The sequence below is a fragment of the Oreochromis niloticus genome, unplaced genomic scaffold (assembly GCF_001858045.2).
Source record: "Oreochromis niloticus isolate F11D_XX unplaced genomic scaffold, O_niloticus_UMD_NMBU tig00000426_pilon, whole genome shotgun sequence".
Classification (NCBI taxonomy): Eukaryota; Metazoa; Chordata; class Actinopteri; order Cichliformes; family Cichlidae; genus Oreochromis; species Oreochromis niloticus.
In genome coordinates this window covers 49,796-66,785 of record NW_020327162.1, presented here as the reverse complement: position 1 = coordinate 66,785, position 16,990 = coordinate 49,796, and the positions used below count along the sequence as shown (strand labels likewise).

General features: G+C 43.5%; 2 protein-coding genes across 5 annotated transcripts; both read right to left on the bottom strand.

Annotated features, from left to right (window-relative positions):
* Positions 1-300: 300 nt before the first annotated feature.
* LOC112844605 (protein NYNRIN) lies at positions 301-3,475 on the bottom strand. 4 transcript variants are annotated; one of them, XM_025904235.1, is made up of 3 exons: positions 865-3,475; positions 615-683; positions 301-336 (listed from the first exon to the last, which is right to left on the bottom strand). In XM_025904235.1, exon 1 carries the CDS (start codon positions 3,410-3,412, stop codon positions 1,334-1,336), a length of 2,079 nt encoding a protein of 692 aa, XP_025760020.1. In that variant the 5' UTR covers positions 3,413-3,475; the 3' UTR covers positions 301-336; positions 615-683; positions 865-1,333. The 4 variants fall into 4 exon arrangements, with proteins under 4 accessions (XP_025760020.1, XP_025760021.1, XP_025760018.1 ...); XM_025904236.1 differs by having other exon boundaries at positions 910-3,475; XM_025904233.1 differs by lacking the exon at positions 301-336 and having other exon boundaries at positions 349-683.
* On the bottom strand, positions 3,438-6,046 carry LOC106096621 (retrovirus-related Pol polyprotein from transposon opus). Its single transcript, XM_019356230.2, has 3 exons — positions 5,920-6,046; positions 3,480-5,092; positions 3,438-3,444 (listed from the first exon to the last, which is right to left on the bottom strand). Exons 1-3 carry the CDS (start codon positions 5,956-5,958, stop codon positions 3,438-3,440), a joined length of 1,659 nt encoding a protein of 552 aa, XP_019211775.2. The 5' UTR covers positions 5,959-6,046.
* Between the last annotated feature and the right edge of the window lie 10,944 nt (positions 6,047-16,990).

The window sequence follows — 16,990 nt, the reverse complement described above, 5'->3', positions numbered from 1 at the left end:
GGGTTCAACTCAACCATCTGGTATCCATAAAATACTAAAAAGTTTTTGCATCTCTGCATGTGGAGTGAAGCTGTGGACTGAAGTGAAGAACTGTCCCAGCATGACTCAGTTTAAAAAGCAGAACAAAAATATGGTTTTGCAAACCTTTAAATTTCTCCACCCACTCACTTAGCCCCCATTCAAGCAGTTTTTCTTACGAAATCATCCATGACAAAGAAGTGAAACTGTAAGATATACTGTAATATTTAACCAGACAGTACTGCTTTACAGATTAGACATTTGTGGCCAACTTTTCTTTTAATGCATATGTGACCTCTGTGTAGTGTCTTCTCTGGTCTGCATTCACAACAAAAAGGCAATGGTTAGAATGCTCTCTTTTAATGGCGTAGGCAAGCAGCACAAGATCTCGCGGGAATCCTCCATTATTCTCAGGATTACATTTCCACTTGCAGTGCGATCGTATAGTGATAAATTTATACAACCAAAATAGAAAAAGCTCAACACCATTAACATTGCATGTTAAATTTCCGAAATGAAAGGAATACAGAAATATATTTCAAAACTGTACATGAAACAATTTGAAATCCTCTAAACAGTGTGGCACAGTCACATACCTGCATTCACAACAAAAAGGCAATGGTTAGAATGCTCTCTTTTAATGGCGTGGGCAAGCAGCACAAGATCTAAATGGGAAAGCAACAACAGAGTTAGCTAACTATGCTCCCATTTTTTTCCTCTCTTCCCAATAAAGAAATCTCACATAAACGTGCACTCAATTCAACATAAAGACTGGAGAAATGACCCGCAACAAATGATGTATAAACAACAAAAAATAATCGGGTCAGACTATATTACTTTAACAACCTGCAATATGATTTTTCTTCCCCACGACATTTGCGCATTCCTTACCTCGCGGGAATCCTCCATTATTCTGAGGATTACCCAGAATCCCTTGCCCTTTGTGAATGTTGCAGGGTGACTTTTACAACAGTAGGTGGCGCCAATGTCCCATTTAGCGGGATTTAACTTCGACTCTATTTAACTATGTTACACACACCCCCCTTAAATCCTGCTAAATTGGGGCATGACAAACAGAAAAACAGGAAACGTCCAATGCATAAAACATAACAGTGTGACCGTAGGAGCACAATATAGTTCAAGTCAGTTAAAAAAACTTTCCATATGGAATAAGGTAAGCAAGAGAGCGGCCAATTCCCCTGCCAACCCAGATATGAAAGATGCCATATACACCTCCCATGATGTGAACATTGCTCCAAGAAGGAATTACCCAAAACGTTCTGAGTAGCAGCACATTTGCAAAACACCTAGTAATCTATCCTGAAAACATATTACGCACAAATGAAAACAAGGAGTCAACTGTTGACACTGAATCATCAACATGTTGTTCATTCATCTCACAAATAAGACGTGTTGGAGGTTTCACAGGTCTACCTGATCTAGTACAAAGAGGTGGTGGCTGTGTTCGCACCACATGGCCCTCTGTACTCAGTCGTGTGTCAGTCACAAGATCAGGGGAAAGAACATGTTGAGCATCTTCCGCCAGAAGCTGCGAGGAGACACTCCGGGACACAACACATTCAACAGAGGGGGCAGGTGAGGGCAACTGGGAAACCACCGGGTCACACACAGCAGGCGGAGCCACAGTCGATCCTGCCTCAGAGTTTGGGATGCTCAAAGCCACATCAAGAGAACAACCAGTTTGACCAACCGCAGAGTCCCTATCACTCGCCTGGTCCATCTGCATGAGCCAGCGGACTGTCTTCGTCTCACCATCCTGCACATCACCTGGAAGTTCAGGTTCACCTTGTCCGCTATCCGCAACCGAGGGGCAGGTTGACACCGGCAGGCATTCAATTCCTGCAGGAAGGAAACTCACAGGAAGTAGTAGGTTTCGGTGAACAACTTTTTCCCTTAGTGACACAGGGTCTCTGATGTGGTACACATTGATGTCAGGTTTCACAGATGCCACCTCAAAAACTGTGGATTCCCATTTGTCAGCGATCTTCCTCTTTCCTCTCTCACCACGATTAGCGAGCAAGACTCTGTCACCGACTGAGAGGGGCGCACCCTTAGCCTTGCGGTCATAATTCCTCGCCTGCCGGGCCTGGGCAACACGGCTGTTCTGCCTGGCAATGCGGGCAGCCTCAGACAGGTCACGCTTTAAATGGGCGACAAATTCACTGTGGTCAACAACAGCACCATCAGGGAGAACATGCTGGAAAACAACATCAACAGGCAGACGAGGAATTCTCCCAAATATGAGAAAAAAAGGTGCGAAACCCGTTGTTTCATGTTCAGTGCAATTGTAGCAGAACGTCAACATCTGAAGCATTTGCGGCCACCTGGCTTTGGATTGAGGGGGCAAAGCCCGTATCATGTTCCCCAAGGTCCTGTTGTATCGCTCGACAATACCATTCCCCATTGGGTGGTAAGGAGTGGTGTGTGATTTCTGGATGCCAGCCATGTCCAGGAGCTCCTTAATGAGTTGACTCTCAAAGTTAGCTCCTTGATCAGAGTGTATACGTCTGGGAAAGCCGTATACACAGAAAAAGTCATTCCACAGGCGGCGAGCAACCTGCTTGGCAGACTGATTCTTACAAGGGAATGCATGCGCTAATTTGGAAAAATGGTCTGTGACAACCAAAACATCAACGCACTTCTTGTCAGTCTGTTCAGCAGTCCAGAAGTCGATGCAGACTAGCTCCATCGGTTCAGTGGTACAAATGCTCTCCAGTGTGGCACGGTCATTCGGCTCCGGGGTTTTCCCAACCACACAACGAAAACAGCTTTTCACATGATCGATGATGTCACGCTCCATCCCTGTCCAAAAGAATCTCTGCCTGGCAAGAGACAGGGTGCGGACTTGACCCTGATGACCCGCTGCATCATGGATGCCTCGGAGAACTTCAGTCTTCAGAGTGTCTGGGACAACAAACTGGTAAATCGTCATGTTCATGTTCCTGTCTTTCTTCACCTTATACAACATACCATCTTTAATCAAGAGTCTGGACCAATGTCTGAGTAATTTCATTACCCCACGGGACTCGCCAGCACGTTCATGCCTGGTAGGCCTCTTGTGACGCCGGACATAAAAGAAAACTCTGCCCAAAACCTCATCTCGTTCCTGCAGGTTAGCGAGTTCACTTCTCGGCGTACAGGCAGGACGGGCAATAGTTGGGAGCTGAGGGATATCAGATCCCACACCTCTCACATGGCTGATACCACCAGTGTCATGTGCAGCCAACACAGCAGAAACATCCTGTGACAAGAGAGAACCTTGAGGGTTAGCTAGGATAGTGGTAGCTTCCTCCTCAGATTGATCCACAACCAACTGGCAGTTTGCAGCACACCGAAACACATCTTGCACAGTCCCATCCACCAGACCGTGCATTTGGTTCAATAGGGCAGCATAAGGTTCAGTGACTAGCCTGTGGCCTATGCACGACTGGACAAATGGCTCCCTACTCAATGCATCCGCAACAACATTTTTGGTGCCAGGGACATACTTCAGCTCAAAACTGTACGCCGCAAACTTCGAAACCCATCGTTGCTCACATGCATCTAACCTAGGCTTGGTTAAGATGTACGTCAGTGGGTTATTATCCGTCCACACTGTGAAGTGGCTCCCTTTCAGCCAATGGCTAAACTTGTCACAGACTGCCCACTTCAGAGCAAGAAACTCCAAACGATGCGCTGGATAGTTAAGCTGAGAGTGTGACAGGGTCTTACTGGCGAATGCCACTGGTCTGGCGATCCTATCATCAGGGGGCAACTGTGAGAGGACGGCTCCAAGGCCGTCAAAGGAAGCATCAACTGCAAGGATAAAGGGTGCAGTAAAATCTGGATGGGCTAACGTGACACTATGCACAAGTTCATGTTTTAGGGCCTTGAATGCTTCCCTGCACTCATCAGTCCAGTCAGCTGGAGACAGCTTCACGTGGCCCCTTTTAAATTTAGGCTTACGGCCTCTACCTCTCTTGTGTGGCGCAGCTGGTTCAGCCACAAGATCAAACAGTGGCTTAGCTTTTGCAGAGCACCGCTCGATAAAATGATGGTAGTAGAGAACCATCCCCAGGAAGGATCTGATTTTCCTTGCACATGGTGTCACCCCGTCAGACTCCATCAGGTCTGCTTCCTGCACATTGTCTATAGCCTGCACTTTACTCGGGTCTGTTTTCACACCCTCACCACATATGATGTGTCCCAGGAACTTCACAGACCGTTTAAGAAAGTGGCATTTCTTAGGTGAAAGCTTCAGGTTGTTGGCAGAAAGTCGTGAGAAAACCATCTGCAGACGTTCAAGAGCCACCTGTTCGGATGGGGCATAGACCATAAGGTCATCCAGATAACACAACAAGCTTGTGAAGTTCTCATCACCAAAAATGGACATCATCATTCGCATAAAAGTAGCAGGACTATTTGTCAGGCCTTGAGGCATCCTGTTATATTCATGAAGGCCAAATGGGGAGGAGAATGCCGTGTATTTTTTGTCGTCCTCGTGGAGTCTGACATTGTAAAACCCCGATGTGAGATCCATTGTAGAAAAAAAAACATTCCCACCAAGTGCTGCGAGGGCGTCTGACTGATGAGGCAATGGATGTGCATCTTTAACTGTTCTTGCATTTAACCATCTAAAGTCATTGCATATGCGCAGGTCACCATTTGGCTTAACAACTAAGACAAGGGGGGATGAGAATTCACTCTGGGACTTACGGATTATCCTTGACTCCTCCATCTCATCTAGAGCAGTGCGAAGCTTCTCGTAATGGCATGGTGGGACCCGTCTGTATGGCAGTCTGAAGGGCTTGTCATCCACCAGACGGATTCTGTGGACAAAGTCAGCAGCCTCACCACAGTCCATTTTGTGCCTTGAAAAGATGGACTCATACTGCTCAATGAGTCGCAGCAGCCTATCTCTCCATTCTGGGGAAACTTCACAGGACGAGAGGTCCAGGTCCTGCAGGCCCAAATCACACAAGCGCTGTGACATCTCCGCTTCTGATCTCGGTGCGGGCGACGAGTTCTGTGTGTATTGTGTACTGGATCGAATTTGAACAGGTTCAGGTAAGTCCTGCACAGAAAGACAGGGGGACACATCAGCAACCTTAGCATTTCTCCTGAGAGTGAGGGGCTTCTCGGAGGGATTCACCACTTTAACAGGGACCCAGCCATCCCCAAACAAGAAAGTGACTACTCGCCCCACTAGGATTTGTGCAGGTTTGGATCGAGACTGAGTGGGTTCAATAATGACAGCACTCCCCACCGCTGAAGCATCAGGAGCAGGCAGCTTAGCCCACACTAAATGTTCAGACAAGGGCTGCAAGGTGACGCGTCTCTTAAGCTTTGCAGTGCCAAAACTTGGAGGCATTGCTCTGCCACTACAGTCATCAGAATAGGATAGCAAGGTTGCCAAATGAGGAAAAGCATCATCCTGGGTACCAACAGTCATTTTTAACTGCGAAATAAGCCACTTTATCGCGTTGCTGCCCAGAATCATATCATCAGCCTGACCCGGAACCACCAGAACGGGAATCACCACCTTAAAGCCATATATTGATACTGTAAGATCATACATAGCAGAAGGCGTAACAAGGTGACCCCCACAACCAACAATGACAATGTCTTCAGCCGAACGTCTCTCAATATCAGGTATTGATTGTGAAAGTTTCTCATCCACTGTCTCACTTATGGTGCACGCCATAGATCCACTGTCCACTAATGCTTTAAGAACTTGTCCACTACTAGTAGTCACTGCAGAGTAGAATAAGCTATCAGTGTTTGAGAGCCTATGCAAGCCCTGTGCAATCAGTGTTTTATTTGGTGGGACGATGCCACTGTAAGTGGAATACAAAGTGTCATAATCATTAATATCAGACATGTCCAAGGTGGGAGGCTTACTTGCTGGATCTGCGCTGTCCTCCCCTCCACGCAGATCATTCAGTTTCCCTGATGACCATTGGAAGGAGGACACTTGCCCTCTGGGCAGTTACGTCTTGAATGACCAGGTAGGTGACACAGGAAGCACAGTCTGTTCTCCCGACAGTGCGTGAGTGTGGAGTGGGAGCCATCTCTGCAGATGGAACATGGTGTGTCATCCAAGCCCGGTATTCTCGGCAGTCGGGCACTCTGTCGCCTGGCATTAGCCCGAGCATAGCCTGGGCCTTGAAGCAGCACCTTCTCTAGCATGCTGATCAACCTCTCAATAGCAGGGCCATCCTGACTCACAGCTGGTCTCTGCTCATGGTCAGCCAAGCAAGGAGCAGCATTAGTGCTAACCTCTGCTTTATTCACATAGACACAGTTACCCTTCTGTGGAGGAGACTGGAACCCCTTTCCCAGGTGATACTCATCCAGCACCTCCTGAACTTCACGAGCTGACCATTTATCACATGTTTTGGTTCTAAAAATAAGAGCCAAGTCTCTGCAGGGGCAGTGTCTGATGAACATGCGTGCAACCTCCACACCAGAGTTCTCAAAAGATTTCCCCTGCTCCTTAAGACAGTCGCCAACAACATCAGCTGCCTTGTTCAGCCTCAGCCAATACTCATATGGATCCTCCCGGTCCTTCGGCAGGGTGGAATAAAAGTCAGCCAGGGGCACAGACGAGCACTGGGTGGAACTAAAATGTTTGTGCAGAAGTCTGTAGATAGCTTGTGGATTATGCTGGACATCAATTCCACCATTCCTCACACCAAATTTCACAACATCTTTTGCCCTGCCTCTCAGATGCATCAAAATCTCCTCAGCTTGGTTTTCTGGGAGAATGCCACTCTTCTTTATGTAACTCTGCATGGCTTCCTGCCACTCATCAACAGACAATGAGTCCGAACTCTCCCCCGAAACACAGGTGGGTTTTTAACCTGTCGTGGAGCCACCAGCTGGACTTGAGAGAGGTCCAATGAGCGGCTGGAGGGGAGATCCGTTGTTCCATGCGCCCCCTCACGACATGTATATGTAGCAGATGCAGGGCTCGAAGTGTGTGGCGGAGTCAGGTGTGACAGAATGCTATCAGCCAGGCGTTGCCCAATTTGCTGCACAATGTCGTTCATTTGGTCGACTAGACTCACATCAGTTATTGGGGGTTCTGAGGTAGGTGCCTTAGTGTACTGTACTGACTGTGACTCAGCCACAAGCCCACAAGAACTATCTGCTTCTCTTTGCCCCACCCGACAGTCACCCAGTGAAAAAGGAACAGTTGTGAACCCTCTACCCCTACCCACACCAAGGGGAGTCACATTTGGGGTGTCATCAGAGTCACTCAGATCCATATCTAGCAGGATATGAAAAGAGCTAAGACGGGCTTAATACAATATGGCAACATACAAAGCCAATATGAAAGTATATCCGACAGTCCCCAAAGTTTGATTCCGTTACCCAACAGTCTAAACAATAGGGAAGCTGATGCTCCACGATGATGCTGCGACGAGAAGACACCAGCCCGATCCAGCAGCGTCATGAACGAGTCACGGCACCAATGTGACCTCTGTGTAGTGTCTTCTCTGGTCTGCATTCACAACAAAAAGGCAATGGTTAGAATGCTCTCTTTTAATGGCGTGGGCAAGCAGCACAAGATCTCACGGGAATCCTCCATTATTCTCAGGATTACATTTCCACTTGCAGTGCGATCGTATAGTGATAAATTTATACAACCAAAATAGAAAAAGCTCAACACCATTAACATTGCATGTTAAATTTCCGAAATGAAAGGAATACAGAAATATATTTCAAAACTGTACATGAAACAATTTGAAATCCTCTAAACAGTGTGGCACAGTCACATACCTGCATTCACAACAAAAAGGCAATGGTTAGAATGCTCTCTTTTAATGGCGTGGGCAAGCAGCACAAGATCTAAATGGGAAAGCAACAACAGAGTTAGCTAACTATGCTCCCATTTTTTTCCTCTCTTCCCAATAAAGAAATCTCACATAAACGTGCACTCAATTCAACATAAAGACTGGAGAAATGACCCGCAACAAATGATGTATAAACAACAAAAAATAATCGGGTCAGATTATATTACTTTAACAACCTGCAATATGATTTTTCTTCCCCACGACATTTGCGCATTCCTTACCTCGCGGGAATCCTCCATTATTCTGAGGATTACCCAGAATCCCTTGCCCTTTGTGAATGTTGCAGGGTGACTTTTACAACAGTAGGTGGCGCCAATGTCCCATTTAGCGGGATTTAACTTCGACTCTATTTAACTATGTTACACATATATAATCAGAGACACTGATATTAAATTCAGATTAGAAACTGCTCACCTTCAATGCGTGGCACAACTGTATTTCTGGACATGCTGACGTTGTTGAAGTCCTGCACTTTTCCCGGGCACATTATTTCGGTGACTTTAACGAGGCCGTGTTTTATGAGGTCTCCATCTGAAAAAAGCTTGCCATGTCTTGCGATGAGTTGGGCGACCTCATAGCTGCTATTGTAGCCTTTTCCTGGACCTTTTGAGTAGGGCTGGGCTATATCATACCGTTCACGGTAATACCGGTGTAATTTTGGGCAACGATAGAAAAATGAGATATCGCGATAGAATATGGGTAAAACGCGCACGCGCAGTGCCTATGTTTACATACGCACATGGCGGCGACGTAGAATGAGAAGAGCTAAAGTGGATCGTTAAATGAAATGGATGAACCAGAACTGGTTTGTAAAAATGCTGCAACTTCAGTGGTGTGGAACTGGTTTAGCTTTCGTCCATCAGATACACAACAAAGCACTATTTTTGGTGGCGCATGCTAGCGGGCCGTCGTTATTACCGTGTTGTTTGGAAAATACGGCACACTTAAAATCAATCCTTTGATTTTTCTAAAAATCGGCAGTGTCCCTTATAATCCCGTGTGCCTTATGTATGAATTCTGGTTGTGTTTACTGACCTTGAAACGATTTAATGTGGTACACGGCGCTCGAAAATCTGTCAGATGTTTCAGTGCGACTTTGCTAAGCTACGAACCCGCACCGCTTGATGGATTGTCGGAGCATTACGGTTAAGGCAGGAGCCTCGCGGAGTGATACGTACTGTGCTTCAACATAATATTACCGTATTGTGTGTGTATAACCTCTTTTTAAGTTTTGTGGATATTATACATGGTTATGCTGAGGATATGTCGGCCAATTTCCAGTGGAAATGCCTTTTGGTTAAAGGCATTTGAAACGATTTAATGTGGTACACGGCGCTCGAAAATCTGTCAGATGTTTCAGTGCGACTTTGCTAAGCTACGAACCCGCACCGCTTGATGGATTGTCGGAGCATTACGGTTAAGGCAGGAGCCTCGCGGAGTGATACGTACTGTGCTTCAACATAATATTACCGTATTGTGTGTGTATAACCTCTTTTTAAGTTTTGTGGATATTATACATGGTTATGCTGAGGATATGTCGGCCAATTTCCAGTGGAAATGCCTTTTGGTTAAACTGTCAGCAAGGAATTTGCATTTGCACTGTTAAATTTTTATATAACTTTAATGCACATAAAAAACAGCTGCTTGTTTAAGTGAAAATACATTGATGAGGTTTTTTGCACTAATAAAGTTGTGGAGTTGTAAAGTATTTTGTCTAGTGTCAATTATATCGTCAGTTATATCGTTATCGCAAATTTTCAAATGTATATCGTGATAAATATTTTTGGTCATATCGCCCTGCTCTACTTTTGAGCACGAAAAAAATACTGTTGCTGACCCCGCAGGACAGCTACCATTTGCTTTAATTTCTGCTCTCGCTCAGCACCAGTGTAGGATGCATAGGCCTGATGTTTGGTTTCATAATGACGTCGTACATTATACTCTTTCATAACTGCCACAGTTTCAGTGCAGATCAAACAGACACACTTCCCCTTGAATTCTTTGAAGAAATATTCACTCTCCCACCGTGTCTGAAATTTTCTGCACTCACTTTCTACCTTTTGCTTCTTTGGTTCTGCCATGTTTAGTAACTTGGGGGTAAATTTCTTCTGTGATTGTCCTTTTTGGTGGAGCAACTGCCTTGATCAACAGCAGCTCCCCCTGGTGTTAAAACTAAGAAGTGCAATACACTCAAGCAAAAGTTCTATTCTATTTATAAAATTACTTGCGGGCCAATTAAAAATGGCCCGCGGGCCGGAGTTTGGACACCCCTGACTTAAACACTTTGGCCCATTTCTCATGGGGTGCTGCTAGCTTGCATGACACACATCTCTAAGCTAAAAAAAAATAGCACATGGATGTAAGTAACGTAAGTACAGAACAAAAAGATTTTCAGATAGCTCACAATACAAACCCAGCAACATACCTTACATTAGAAACACACTTATCATACTTATCAAAGTATTATCGTAACTTACATGGACTTTGTACAACTTATTCCTGCCGCACGACAGACTGCTCCATACACATTACGGGGCATGCCTCTGAACACATCTGTCCTTAGTGCGACTGCACATACAGTTCCGACAACCCCCGCAAGGATGACTTATGGTACAGATCAGCGGTTCATTACATATATATTGTCCAGTCTTCTCCTTCCCTTTTGTCCTGTCCTTCTTAGACTTTCATTTAATTAGCTGATTTGGACCTGTTAATTTGGCAGAAAAATTAAGTAAAAGAATGGGGTTGCAATACTTGAAATATTTTGCTTCCTTGTGTATAAAGAAAATCTTATGCAGTTGGGTAAGTTAAAGGTTGTTAGTCCCTCTTGTTTCAGTCCCAATAAAATGAACTTATCTTTTTGCCAGTGTGTTGATGACACAGGAAAGGGAAGTGGAGAGATTAAACAAGATGTGATAAATACTTTTTATATAAATGACATCTGGAGACTAAAACTTTTTGAAGCAGTTCCTGTGACGCATTATATGAAGGTAAGCCACAAGTTCTGAAGTTAATGAGATCTTTTTGAATATGTTTTTTTGTGAAAATGTCAAGATGTTTCCTACAACAGTTACCTGCTAATTTCACATTTTTTACCCCTTAAAAAACTTTGGCTTTCAGCAGAAAGATTTTCTCTTCATTTCTTGTCTTAGTCTTACAGGGTTCTCTCTTACAACATTGTCACCAGTTTCTTTGTTTCATCTGGAGGTAAATGTGGTTCCTTATGTAAAGAAATTGGAGTGGGGCAATATGCAGATAGAATGCAAATTGTATGAAGACTGCACAAAACTTTTGGTTTAGTTTAAAAAGCAGAACAAAAATATGGTTTTGCAAACCTTTCAATTTCTCCACCCACTCACTTAGCCCCCATTCAAACAGTTTGTTTCTTACTAAATCATCCATGACAAAGAAGTGAAAGTGTAAGATAAACTGTAATATTTCACCAGACAGTACTGCGGATGCAGGGTAAAGCAGAACTGAGAACAGAGAAAAGCAGGAAGAGGTGGTTAAAAAACTTTGGCTTTGTAAAAATCATATTATACAACTCTGATAGAAGAAGAAATTGTATGAAATAAAGAACTGTGAAACCTTTGTATCAGTGTAAACACGTTTCACTAAAAATCCAGCTGACATACTCTTTTGGAAACTTTGGATATTTAGATAACCTCCTACAGACTGAAATGAAGTTACAGTTGATTTCAATACAACTAAAAGACAAAAGTATTTACTTTCTGTTGTCACATGAAAATGTTGATGAGATCAATGGAGATTTACACCTCTTACACTTCAGAACCAAATGAGAAAAATAAATGACCTTAAGAATAATACTTTGAATATGAATAAATGAATTATGGTTGACTATCCCAACAGCAAATTTCTGTTGGAATATACTCTTCACTCATAAAGTCTTCTGCTTGGTTTGGTCCTCTGGCGCTGTGGCGAGGCCACTTCTCCAGAACTGCAAACAATGGCGAATGTGGTTGTGACTGGTGTTTAAACCCTGGCACAGTGGTAACAAAAGGCTCTGGATCTGTGAGGTCGTACCGATATGGTGAAACTGTCACGGTTCTGGGTCAGTTTGACCCAGTATTTTCAGTTCTCACGTTTTGGTTTGATTTTGTATTTTTTGGTTATTTTCTTGAATAACCAAAAATCATTGGTCAATCATTTTCTTGTATGATGATGATGATAAATTAGTATTATTTAGTATGTTCTAGCTCATTCTGGTTTAGGTTTAGTTCTGCCCGTGTAAAGTCTGTGTTTCTTTGTCTGCGTCTTTGTGAATTGTTTCCTGTTTTATTTTGAAAGGTTGTCTTATGTCAGTGTATCTTGCTTCACTCCCCCTGTCTCGTTAGTCTAATTTCTCCCAGCTGTGTCTCCCTCCTGTTGCCCATTCCCTGACTACCACCCTGTGTATATAAGCCCTGTGTTTCCCTGTGCTCGCTGTTGCATTGTACCCTCAGACTTGCCTGTGTGTTTCAGTTTCCAGTGATCCAGTGTCAGTTCATGTTTTGTTTTGTCACCAGCAATAAAGCTGATGTTTTTCAGTGTCCATATCTCGCATTTGGATCCTCCCAAATATGAACCGTCCCAAATATCTGGACCAGGCAACCAACTCCACAAACCGGTAAAAAAGGTCAAGGACACAGTTACACAATCGCTAAACTAACCTGTTTTTGAATAAAAGAAAACCATATAAGCATGAGCCCTGGAATCTTGGCTTTTAAAAAAAGAAGCACTACACATTACTTTTCTTATGTCTACTATACAGGAGTTGCTGCTCACACTCTGACTTGCACTAATGTGTCTGTCAGCTGTCCCAAATGGAATGTCAGGCCGCACTCACGCCGGACACCTCCTTGACCTTATTTCCACGAGCCCTCAACTCTGCTGCAAAGTGCTTACGGGGTCAGTTTCCTTTTCATCAGAATTATCTGCCGTCATTCGGACATAAGTTGACCAACGGTTTAACCAATTTTCCATCAAAGGGATTTAAACCGAACATAGGATGTAAGTTAAGGAAATATAAGTTTGACTATGGAGCACATCTCCTTCAGCGTTCACAATAATGGGTTGCATTTCTCTCAGTCAACTGACTGTTTAGGGGGTAAAAGCGGCTAATAGTTAGTGGGCTCTGTGGTTGTTGTTTGTTAATCACACTAGGAGTGAACAGAAGCAGAAAAAAAAACCTCTGTAAAGATGCAGACTGTGAAAGTCTGGTTTATACCATAAATCTTACCAGCTGTAACTGTTTTTGTTTTTTGTGTTTTATTAGTTATAAGTACGTGTCAAGACTACTGTCTCACATTGCTGATGTGATCCTTCTTTTTTGTTCCCTACTAATGATCTACGGTGATTTGTCCCCATAAAATAATAAGGCTTTAACAAAATCATTGTGATACAGAGATTTGGATTCTTGTGCATGCATTGGATAAAAAGTAATTTTGTCTACACTGAATGTAGTTTACCAACTGCTCCTCAGTCCAAACTGACTTTATGGTTCATACGTGTCAACTCAGGGAACTCCTGCCGTGACCTCCCCTCTGTGAGCACACACACACACACACACACACACACACACACACACACACACACACAAGGAGAGAAACAGACAGATCATTAATGCAGAGGATTGCAGCAGCTCTTGGATTTTCAGTGTGTCGGATTTCAGAAGAACGGTCACATAAATTTCATTACAAATTTTTTACTTTTGCTTCAATGTGTCTTTAAACCCTTTCTCGTTCAAATTGTTTATTCACATAGTAAAGAAGTAGCTCGGGAACTCAGTAAGTAGGAACAGCGATAGTTTAAAGACATTTTCTACAATACAGAGGATTTCATCATCCACAGTTTGTGAAAACTGCGGTTAAAAAAATAAATCTGTAAATTCACAAATGATGGACTCTTTTCAGAGGTACGCTTCATGTACCTATAAACATACACTTAAAAGATGTACATTAGGCTGCACACTGGTTATGCCATTACAGATTTTGCTCAAGAGTCTGTTTAAGCTAAAAACTTGAAATATATATATCTGTATATTTTAACATAGATAAAAAAATTTTGGAGTCACAATTTAAACACTGTTTGAATAATCAAAGAGATATTTATAAAGGGCAGGCTACAACAGACATGCTTACCGGGAGCTGTTTTGTCTCTTTTGCATAAGCCACACCAGAAAAGCTCTGTGCGGCTAGTAAAGTCTGTGCTGTGGGAGTGTCTGGACCCTCCGCGCCACACAACCTCGCACTGGTCCCCAGGGGGGGGGCACGGCAAACTTGTAAGCCCTAGTTCTGGCTCCCGAAAAATATGCTTGAGTTGTTCTTGTGTCCAACAAAAATGAGTTCTGCTATGTTTTATTTTTAATGTTACTGCGTTGAAGTTAGCACAATTTAAAATCAAAAAATTATTAGTCTCTTAAATGAATGGCATCTTGTTAGACCGGGGACGGGGGCTTAAAAAACTAATACATTGTTTTACATCTTGTGCACTTGGGCACACTTCAATGAAACTCGAAAAGTGGGACACACAATATGGAGATGATGACTTGGCATTTGTTAGGGTGGAGTGTAAGTATAGAGAGGAGGAATTCCCATTCATGTACTCTGCAATGTGCATTGTGTCCTTGTGACATGTTTACTTTTTTTCTAAATAAATAGCTGTGAAAAAACCCATCAAAGCTGAGGTAAGTATTCACCACAGTATTGTGGGGGGGGGGGGGGGGGGGGGGGGGTTGTAGTTTTTATTAGGGTCAAATTTCTCTTTGTGTAAAAAATTAAGCCAACATCCAAGTGTCAAAGGTCGGTTCTAAAAAACAAGTCAGTCCCTGAAGCTTATTTGTGCCACAGATGCTAATTCAGTGACTGCGTGTAAGGAATGTTTTGGGACCTGTCTGATCTTAAAAAAAAAAAAAAAAAAACACAAAAAAAAAAAAAACTAACTTTGTTATTACATTACAGCAATATTGAGGAAAGTTTTAACGGCTGATCATGGAGCAGGATGAAGGTCAAAGGGAAACTCCCTGCCACGCTTCCGGTTATGCTTCCATCCGGCGTAGTCATCTGACCGGTCCGTGCTATATCGCCCCTCCTGACCCGGAGTGGTATATCGTGTTGTAGAAAAGTTTGATCGATTCTCTCTCTCTCTCGCTTAAAAAAAAAAAATAAATTCTGGGTTGTTTTCTCATACGTTTATGGTATCCTACGGAGGAAGCATCCCGAGCTCTCGGAGGTAATTGACCGGGATGAACCGACGGTCGTCTGACTCTTTGATGTGCGTAAAACAAGGCCGTTTTCTTTTAGGGTTTCTGTCTATTGAGAGAACCTGTTGTAAAAGTGGCTCAAAATAATGAAGAAAAACTCTTTACTTTTGGTCTGATAAGGAGTGGCTGCACAAAACCAAAATACCTGGTCGGGGTGTTTTAATAAAAATATTTGGGATAGAGTTCTGAATACGGGCGCAACGCTTTTTTTCCACTAAGGCTTACTTTACACATACGAGGTGGGCGGTCTGTAGGTTATAAGCATTAAGAAATACTAATATTGATTAGAGGGGCTGTTGACTCCTTCGTGACCCGCGGTGTGTGTGTAAAACAAGACCATTTTCTTTTTAGGGATTCCGTCTATTTTCTGCTAATGAGAAAACCTGATGTAAAAGGAGCTCAAACATGAAGAAAAACTCTTTACTTTGGTCTGAGAAGGAGTGGCTGCACAAAACCAAAATACCTCATCCGAGGGTGTTTTAATTGTAAAAGTAAGTATCCTAAGTATTCACTAAGGGATATTCATTTTTTACATGAATGAGGTGGGCGGCCTGTAGGTTACAAGCGGATAGAAAGTTCTTCTTTTCATCACAAGCGCCTGCCTCCACCCCGCTCTATAAAAATACAATTTGTTACTAGTCAGATAATCTTAAAGGTTTTTTATTTTATTGTGCCTGTCATATAAGAAAATAAAATACTATTGAAAGAAATGGTTCTCTACAGGCAATAGGAAGTCACTCTTTGTTTTCATTACAAGCGCTGGTGCAGCTTAAGAAAGTAAAATACATCCGCTGTTGTAAAAAGAAATACTGAGAAAATTGTCATAATATTTAAACAGAATTCAAACTATGAGTTTGTGGAAAACTAACTGCCGCTCTGTCTCTCTATACAGCACTGACTCAACAGCTGCGTCACCCCTATGCTTCATGAACCCCCTCCCTTTCTGATCCCCTCATGCTTATGGAACATGATGCACAGGTCTGAAAATGACTAGACACTTCCGGAGTATTTCTGGTAGGGTCAAAAGGTCAGGATTGAGGCCTTCAATAGTAAATATGTTGTATTTGAAGACGTAGCCCCACTTTCCACACCCCTCAAAAGGCAGAGGCCATTCTCTCCGCAAGCTCCTCGAAGCCGGTATCTGGCTGCGGAACATGAAGACGCTCTTATTTCTCCCTTCTTTCCGCGGAGCATCGGTTGCTTCTGATCTGTTACTGTAGAAGGTGACGGGGGTGTCGCTGATACGTAATCGACGAAGACCACTTGCCGCTGCTGCCTCCCATGCTTACGGCCTCGGGAGAGCAGATCTCTTCCCCGTCCAAGTACAGAGGAACGCAGGGGTGCAGAATGAAAGGATCCATCTCTTGTCTGCGCATAGAAAACTGTGCGCCGCCCTCTCTGTTTTTATTCTCCTCCCTCCACAGACCCCCCTCCCTCTAAGGGAGAAAACGTTTTGGGTTTTTTTCACAACAGGTGTCGCAACAGGTGTCGCGCTTATGGATCATATTACACACTTCCGGAGTTTCCCCCCTCCCCTCTCCGGATGCAATTCGTCACGCCTATGGATCATATTACACACTTCCGGAGTACTTCCGGTGGGGTCAAAAGGTCAAGGCTAGGGTCATCAATCAAATTTTGACACAAGCAGGGTACTTTAGTTTTTAACATCTTTTGACTATGCCTATCTATCTAAACAGCTCTGGAAGAAGGATAAGTCATCCATCAACACCACTTCTGCGTCTCCCCCACCCCCTTTTTGTTTTCTCAGTTCTGCTTTTCCCTGCACACCCACTTTACTCTGTCTAGGTTTAGCGTTGTATTGTATGTAGAGATCCACTTTCACTTGCCTTTT

Excerpts from the sequence above, each read along its gene's own strand:
- LOC112844605 (XM_025904235.1), bottom strand. The coding sequence starts at position 3,412 with ATGCACGGTCTGGTGGATGGGACTGTGCAAGATGTGTTTCGGTGTGCT.
- LOC106096621 (XM_019356230.2), bottom strand. The coding sequence starts at position 5,958 with ATGATCTGCGTGGAGGGGAGGACAGCGCAGATCCAGCAA. Across the intron at positions 5,093-5,919 it reads GGACAGCGCAGATCCAGCAA|GACTTACCTGAACCTGTTCA; the intron begins GTAAGCCTCCCA and ends CTTTCTGTGCAG.